This window comes from Apis dorsata, unplaced genomic scaffold (genome assembly GCF_000469605.1).
Source record: "Apis dorsata unplaced genomic scaffold, Apis dorsata 1.3 scaffold_61, whole genome shotgun sequence".
Classification (NCBI taxonomy): Eukaryota; Metazoa; Arthropoda; class Insecta; order Hymenoptera; family Apidae; genus Apis; species Apis dorsata.
Window position 1 is genome coordinate 264,179 of NW_006263361.1, and position 8,792 is coordinate 272,970.

An 8,792-nucleotide genomic window follows, 5' to 3' on the forward strand; every position below is an offset into this window, starting at 1 on the left:
TGTCCGTGAGCGTTTTCCAAAAGAAAAAAGAAAGAAAGAAAGAAAGAAAGAAAGAAAGAAAGAAAGAAAGAAAGAAAGAAAAAAGAAAAAAAAGTGAAACGAAAAAAGGCGCCAATACGTGGAGAATGGATCGTTAGAGAAAAGATTTCGGTCTCGATCTCGATATTCAACGTTCGGAGGGGGAGGGGAAGAAGAAGAAGGTTAGAGAAGGAGGCGGTAATCCAGGTACGACGTAGCGTCTGCGAATCGAGTGGAAATTTACATTTAAAGGAGCTCGAAGACACTCTCGGAAGCTACGGTGTGCCCGGTGTGCCGTTTCGCCGCTTGTTTTTATTTTCTCGCAATTTCCTCGACGGAGCGGAACGGAAAACGGTCTTAAAAGGAATTAGCACGCTTTACTACTCCGCCTATCTCCCGTCAACTCTTCAACCTCTTCGGAATTTCTCCCGGAAATTCCTTCTCCGTTCCCCCTATGCTTCGTCATCGCAGCGCCTCCCAAGATCGAACGATAATTTCGACGAAAAAAAAAAAAAAAAAAGAAAAAAGCGAAAAATTTAAACTTTAATTGTTAAACTTGTTCGATTCCAGATTCTGCGTGGGGGACAAATTTTTCTTGTGCGAGAACAAAATCCTGTGCGAGAGCGACTACGAGGAGAGACTGGTTTTTGCCAACATGGCGGTCCATCCACCATCGACCGCGACATTGGCGCAGATCAAGAGACAAGTGTTCCATCTTCAACCACAGGTTAATTGAACTGCTTTCGCCCATCGTTCTTTCAAAAATTTCCCTCCAAGAATTTATCTCCTCCGTTTTTTCGTTTTCCTCCGAAGCATCCATCGATTATGCCGGGCCTCGGGATCCGTATAATCCCCGGTGGTTGACGCGCTTTGACAACGATACCGCTATAAACGTGGTCGATATCACCCTCCCCTCCCCCCTCCCCAATGGTTCCGCCGCAAATATGTATGCTGACCATGCAACCGTATCACTTTCACCGCGCGGCCAGGGTGTGCTTTGAATCACGGCGGGGGATCACGATCCATCGCGTTGTGGATGTTCCTGCGAAGGTTGAAAACTCCTTAAGACGTAACCCCTTAAGATGGGGGTTAAAGTGGCAGGTCGCTCATCCTGACCCTCCCCGACAACAAAGGACTCCCTCGAGGCTTCAGCTATGCTTTACAGCCCCAGCCATCGTCTTACGAGTCGGGATATCGCGTGTCCTTATTAATTAAGCTTCGTCCGTTAAGCAAGCCTCATCGCATACCGTAACGATCTCGTCCTCTTCGGCAACGCTGGAACGTGCGAAAGAATTCACTCTTTGGATCAGAGATTAGATGCCGGCGTCTTAAGAGGAGTTGAGCGTGGTTGAAATTTCCGAATCTCGTCCTCTCTTTCGCGAAAAAATTGCAGGAAAACGAGGAAGATATTCCAAGTATCGTGGATGGTACGATAAATAAATAAGGATATATATATATACGTCTTCTTTTCTTCATGGATGAAAGATATCTTCCATCGATGATCGATGAAAAGTTACGTATTTCAACAAGTTGAAATTATAAACTCGTCTTCGGTGTTAAGCCGTCCGAGTTTCTTGATTATCTTGAGACAACAGCCGTGCTCCGGAAACAATATCTTCTTAAGCCCTAGGACCCGTCCGACCCAACCAGGATCCGATCTACTTAATCCGGCCACCGTCTTGCAAGGTTGTTTACGTCCCTTTTGCACGCTTTGCACGTCACGTACCGTAATTTACCAAAGCGCAATATTTACCGATTAACAACTCGCCGTTATACATATCGCGCGATTCGTTCTCGAGATTCTCCATGTAGACATTTTGACAGAACGTCGCGCAACACATTTTGAAAATTCAAAACACGTACAAAATTTTCCCGTTTCCTCGATTGCTTCGTTATTTTCGTAAGCCCTTGGTCTTATTTTCCCTTCGGGGGGGACGATTCGCATAATTGGTAAAAAGTATCGTTAAGTCGGAAGTTTCAAGACACAAACTTTTTAAGAGCGGCTAGGAAGAGTGGCCGGTGCACACGCTCGATTCGTACGCATGCACGGAATAACGAGGTCTCCCAGCCCCCGATCATATCAGCCTCGCCACCGTGTACTACTTATAATATGCAAATTTTCTCCCCTTAACCAACCAGTCCTGCCCGAGAGCTGCGTGTAATTCAGGGGTTGCTAACCCTTGCGACTCTATTTCTACACCACGTGAGCGTTCATGTTCTCGGGCGGAAGCCTTCTGCGTGCGTCCTCGCTTCCGTATGCGTGGCTCGATCCCCGTGTGCGAGCGTTGTTTCGTTCAATTAATATCAGTTCGTTGTATATATATATATATGACCATGGGCGAAATCCGCGTGTCGTAGAGAGGAAAGAAAAAAGAAAAAGAAAGAAAGAAAGAAAGAAAATCCGCGACGGTAACGCGACACCATCAAGGGTGAGAGGAATCACGCGCCAAAGTAGCGGTCAACGATTGTTTCTCGCGTTCAAAAAGAAAAAAAAAAGAAAAGAGAAATGTCGAGCGGCGCATAAATCGTGGTACGATCGTGTCACCGTGATTTCCTTTTCCCTTTTCGGGCACGCAACGACGATCTAGAACGACTCGAGAGCGAACACGAATGTTGGCGAAAGAAACGGTGACGGATCATGGTGGAAAAATCATGATTCTGGTAGCTCTTCGTTTCTCTTCGTAGAAATGCGAAAGAAGGATCGATGATGATGGTATTTCGAGCGACAATATCGTTCCCGTGGATAGGTTTACGACTCGAGGGTTATAAATGACCGATGCCGTGAAATAACACGATGGGATGGTAGACTAATGCCAATAATCGACGCGGCATGCTAATGTAGTTTGAGCATCTATTACGTTTAAGCCTGATGGATCCCTCTTGACGTGTCGTTCCCGGAGCGTGAATACCTTCGATCGCTGGGGCTACATCCCCGAAGGTGTCCGCCCAGGCGACATCGAGGCCCGTTCCACCATTTCCTCGAAACGGTGAATGTCATTTTGACATTTAGCATCTGAATGGAAAAGACAATCGACCGAGGCAGCCGGCGGGGGTTTGACGCGATAGATAATGTCGGGTCGCGGATCGTTCCTCCACGCGTATTCTCCTCGTTAATTGTCACGTTGAGATTGGAAGCGCGATACCAACGCGATTCTAATTTCGACGAGATGCGCCTGTAACGGTTGATTCGTGATATTCAATCGTATCTTCTGGGACGTTCTTCTTTCGAGGGAAGAAGCGTTTCGTCGAACCGTGTAAAGATCGTGGGAACGGATTAGAGGGAGGACGATCAACAGGAGTTAGGAAGGAAAGGATATAATTCGACCCTTGGAAGCCCAGCCGGCTCGTTGGTGGAATTAAACGTCGCGACGGAATGCAAAGTGGTGGTGCTATCTCGACTTGACGAAATCAGGAGTAAAAGAGGGAGACGGTGGGGAGGCGTTAAGATTCTTAAAAACCGCCAAGTGGGGTGAGCGCCGTGGCAGCTGCCGCCCTAACGCTCTCCTTAAGCCATGGCTATGGGAATGGCGAAGTTGGCCCGGCCCTAGGAGGAGGTGGAAGGTAGTTTTTCTGATTGCCTGAGAACAGACAGCTGTCCCAATCTTTCTCAGCGCCCAGGAGAGCTTCGAGTCCGAGGAGGATCTCCTCGGCTCTTGTAAATAATGCCTGGCCGTGAGGCGTTTACGAATAACTCGAGCGTGGCGAGTGATCCTAGGTAAACCGGTAATGGGGGGTGAAAAAGAAGGGAATGGAAAGAAATAGGACGGTCATCACCCTCGATAAATTCAATTACCACCGTCTTCCACAGGACGATCCAACCTTTCCTCCTTCTTACGTGGTCTCTTTCCTTCCTATAAAAAAAAGTTACGCCTCGTTGAAAAGAGATTATTCCATCCGCATCCGTCGAACGTGTCGCGCGCGATTCTTTGAGCGAGTTTAGAGAAGGGAAAAGCGTTTTCGAGAGGCCAATTTCTCGATCGATTTTCGATCGTGTCTTTTTATCATATCGCGATGATCCACCCCTTCTCCCTCTCTCTCTCTTTCTCTTTCTTTCTTTTTCCCACGAGAGACAACTGTAACGCGTTTAAAAATTGGCGAGAAGTCTTATTTTCGTCTAATTTTCCCCTTGAGACCGAGCGGAGAACGCGCTGCGTGAGAAAGGGATAGGCCGCGAGGAAAGAGAAGGCGTAAGAAGGAGGGAGGGAGATAGGCTGAGAGGGAAGGAGTTCGAAACGATTATCTGAGTTTTAAAACAAACTCTCAAGTGTCTGCAAAGTCCTCTGCGAATCAGAGGGTTGAAGGGGGTGGAACAAGGTAGAAGGGGAGAAACGAGGAGGGAGGAGGTTGCGGAAGATAATATGCTAATGCCAAGACGGAGACTACATGGGAATTTAAGAGGATCAATGTGCAGTACGAGATTCGTACGGCGAATAAGGTATTACAACGTCTTCTATACTTCTTCCAGACGATTAGACCCTCGAAAGTTGGTGGAACGTGCACGGAGAGGCTGAATTAAATTAAACTTTCGAATATACGTCATTCTTATCGAACCATGATTTGCAACTTGGTGAGGCTTCTGACTTATAATATTACGATCTTCTAAGAAAAGAAAAAAAAAAAGAGAGAGAATAAAAATTTATACGAAAAAAAATGGAGGATAGGAAAATTTTACAATCCTCTCCCCTCCTCCCTCCCTCTAGGGAGGATATCGAATCACACGCATCGTTTTCGTTAACGAACGCGTTATTAGATACTTGACTACATTTCGCATGAAGTCCCTTCTCATAACGCACGAGGAGAAAGCTCGCATGGGAAAGGCCAGGTTGCGAGCTTATGCGAGATTATGAGTTTAGTTACGAAACAACGGAAACGCTACTCTCTGTGGCGTTCTCTACTCTCTTTTCTAACGATTATTACACGTAGCGCGTGGACTTTCACGTCCACTTATTATACGAAACTGCCTCCCCCGCACTTGGTTTAATCGACTGACAAAATTGCACGATCCCTTTTCCAGGAACACGGGAACAAGTTTAAATATCGAAATCGAAATACCTTCCCAAATACATCTCGCTTTTTTTTCATTTAACATTCAACTATAACTAATAACGCGAGACACGGTCAATTGAAAATCGTTTCGCGAAAGAAAGAAAAAAGAAAGAAAGAAAGAAATAAAAAAGTGGCTGGAAATTCCGAATGATGGAGCACATTAAGGGAATCCAACGCGATGTAATAATCCCTGGTAAAATAACGAGGTTCACGGCACGAGGTTCAGTTCTAAATGATCCTCCTTCGATAAACGACGTGGCTAATTCTCATCTCGTGCCTCGAGCGGATGGATCGAGCCCGGCGAAGAATCGAGGCGCAAGAGGGTGGCGCTAATTTTTGCGCTTAAGAAAAGCAGCGTTGCGGAGGAAGCGGCTACCACCTGGCTGGTTCCCAACCGCGGGAGATCAACGGACAAATGACACGCGATTCCCGTAGCTCCTGGTAACCACCGACAACCCTCCCTCCCCTCCCCCGATTCTCCGCATTTACCGTCAGTTACAAACTGCCTTCACCTTCTCTCGTCGAGTCGCGATTAATGTCTTATTCGTGGCCGAGGTGCAAAGGTTCCGCTTCGTAAATCGCGCCACGGAGTTAACCAAAGAACGGTGTATACATCAGTTTGGTGCGATAATTATGTGGAAAAAATATGCGAAGGATTCGAAGTGATGAACGCGTGGAATATGCATAAGATTACGTATAATGATAACGTCGAGGGGGGGAGGGTGTGTTAAGCTTGAAGAATGGTTGTCTGAAGAAACGGAGTCGAGGAAACAATGGAAACTCGTCGCTCGAAAAGAAAGAAATGAGAATCCTTTTTAGGAAGTGAATTTGAAAAGGAGAATTCCGGCGCGCGGAATTAAAATTTCATTTCGTTCCAACCCGTGAAATCTCAACCGTGATTTTTATCTTGCAATACATTATCATGTAAACGGTAATCCGGTATTTGTGCATAAACGATTTGCAGAGCGAGTGCCGTTTGATTACAAAGACGCGGCAGTAAATCCATGGGACGGTAATTCCATCTCTGGCAATTGTAGATAAAACTTGAATAAGTCATAGACTTAATTTAACCGTGGTGCTACCGACCAACAGCGGCCCGCAGCCTTCCATGGAGATTTCTTAATTACGTGTGGGGTATTCTCTGGCGGGGTGGATTGGGGGTGAAAAAGAAACGGAGAGAAAGCGGAGGAGGAAAAGAGATAAAATGGAAGGGCGTTTGTATCGAGGAGGCAGGGAGGGAGGGGTGAAGAGAGAGAGAGAGAGAGAGAAAGGAAGGAAGGAAGGTGGTGGTTGGCTCTCGTCGGCTCGCGGAAAAGCTGAAAAGGGTTCTCATTGCGGCAAGAAGATTTAGAAATTCTTGCCAGGGAGAAAAGTCTCCCTTGCAACGGTGATAAAGCGTTTCTTCGGCGGTGCTTTGTCATTTTTATCATAATTATTTACGGGTTAATTACTGGGCCCTCGCCATTCGCTCCGTGCGAATTTTTCACTGCCACTCGCACCTTGGACTTTCCAATTAAAAAAAAAAAAAAAGAAAAAAAGAAAGAAAAAAAGAAAGAAGAAAAAAGAAAGAAAGAAGAAAAAAGAAAGAGGGTATTTCATATTTCAAGCCTCTCTTCAACCGTATCATATTCGAGAGAATTATTAAACAGAGACCTTGGTCTTTCCTTCCCTTGGACTCGCCCTAACTGTTCAAACCACTTTGCGGACAAGTTCACCACACACGCATGAGGGAAATCATGAGAATGCCAGGCTCGTTCATCGTTGGCGAAAGTTGGCATGATCAACTCGCGAACTAAAATCATGGTAAGGGAGGGATCTCGTCAGTTGGGAGGCGAGGAGGGGGCCTGCGCGGCACGGTCTGCCGAATTTTAAGCCTGTATAATTTAACACCTTTGCCGGCGAAACTAAGAGAAACTGATGGTGAAGGGAACAACGGAGCTAGAGATACGAAGTTTAAAGTTTTCAACGGCACTTATCTATCCTAGCGGCATCTCTTGTTCCTCGTGCTACCCTCCGCTGCTACTTCCACGAGCACACTTTCTCCCTCTTTTCTCTCTCTCTCTTTTTCTCTCCCTCTCTTCGTTTCTCTTCCGCTCGTTGCCGTTCCGATGAATATGACTCGAAGATAGAGACGGTCGAACACCGAGAGACCAAATGACGGAGAAGAGAGGAGAGGAGAGGAAGAACGAAAGAGAGGATATCGAACGGGAGGGAGAGGAAAGAAGAAAAGGAAACGCCCAAGTTGAGTCGTCGCTCCGCGTCTGAGCCGAGAGATACAAGTTCGCTCTGTTCTGGCCTCTTTGTTTTTCGAGTAGAAAATCGGAGTAGACGGTTCTGGAGGAACGAGAACAGGAACTGCCGTGTCTAAAACGAATTCGTTAGTGGCGTCAACCCCTTTCACCGCGCCAATCCGACCCTCTTCCGAGTTTTAAGTCTCTGTCGTGAATAATTGTTCGAATCAGATTAAGGCGTTGCCCGCTCGATTGATTGCGAATGTAATTAGGAGGCTGGGGAGGGGGAGATTCTCCATTTTTCTTTCCCACTTTAGATTCACCAACGATTCAAAAGAGAGATTCCAAAAAGGCGAAAACGGAAACGGTTTGTTGTAGGTTATCGATTATCGTTCGATTCGTGATATAAAATTTATCTATATCGTTCTTTGTTTCAACGAACCAGTTATAACTCGACAAATCTTCTCTTTTTTTTTTCAGATCATGTCACCTAATCCGCAGAGGCAAGTGAACGGAGAGACGACCCATAATCACAATGGCTACGCGCCCGCGAGCTCGAGCGCCCATAACATCCTCAACTCCATGAATAATTTAAACGGTATCAATGCACAGGCACCTTACGATACCAAATGACAAACGAAGTAAGCGTCTGCCATCGATCGTATCATCCAAACGCGTTGCCAAATTCGTTTAACAAGAACACGGACGTCTTCTATCGTCGTCGTCGACGACATCATCGTCATCATCATCATCATCATCATTGCCGCTATCGTAGTAACACCCGGAACTCGTCCGTTCGTTATTGGTGTCTGAAAAGTCTGTTCGAGATTCGTTCGTCGAGACAACGATGAAACGAAAATTCGATTCGTGACCAATATAATACGAACGTTGGTTGATTCGTTCCGCGTAGACACATTTTCCAATGGCAACTTCTATTTCTCTAAAAAAAAAATCTAATCTAGGTAGTACTCTAGTTAAATCGGTCCCTATTACGTCATATTATTTCCCAACAAATTTCCTCGAATCGTACGTATCCTCGCAATTTATTATTATTATCCATGACGTAATAGGTTGCCCAAAAAATCCTGAAGACTGTACGAGTCGACTGAACTGTCGTGATGCGCGTGAAAGACAGATTGGTGCTGTTTTAGACGAAGTTTAATTCGAATTTCGCGAGTTATAATGTATAGAAACGTAAAAATCCGAGGATTTGAAAGGACCGAGAGGGGTGGAAAAAAGTGGGCGGAAAGCGAGCCGGAGGGACGAAGAAGGGGAGATAGAAGAAAGAGGAACGCGGTGGGGGGGAAACAATGCTCAGGGGTGATCAAAGTTTGCCCGTACTTGTAGTCGACTTTGCTTGGCTCCGTTGCGGGCCACGCCGGTAAATCTAGCTTTACCACTGGACCACTGGACGAGCAGCAACGGGCAACAACCGGAGGTGGAACTGGAGGAACCGGGCAACCGAGCGAAATTGGCGAGCGGGCTCCGGTTGGCAGA

At 46.3% G+C, this 8,792-nt stretch overlaps 1 protein-coding gene across 1 annotated transcript in view; it reads left to right on the top strand.

Moving 5' to 3' along the window:
• LOC102680156 (LIM domain only protein 3-like) overlaps positions 1 to 8,490 on the top strand; it is a 64,724-nt gene extending 56,234 nt beyond the window's left edge. The window contains exons 5-6 of the mRNA XM_006609844.2: positions 589 to 745; positions 7,776 to 8,490. Coding sequence (XP_006609907.1) covers positions 589 to 745; positions 7,776 to 7,928 — 310 coding nt within the window. The 3' untranslated portion in view covers positions 7,929 to 8,490. The remainder of the gene's footprint in view (positions 1 to 588; positions 746 to 7,775) is intronic.
• Positions 8,491 to 8,792: the final 302 nt, after the last annotated feature.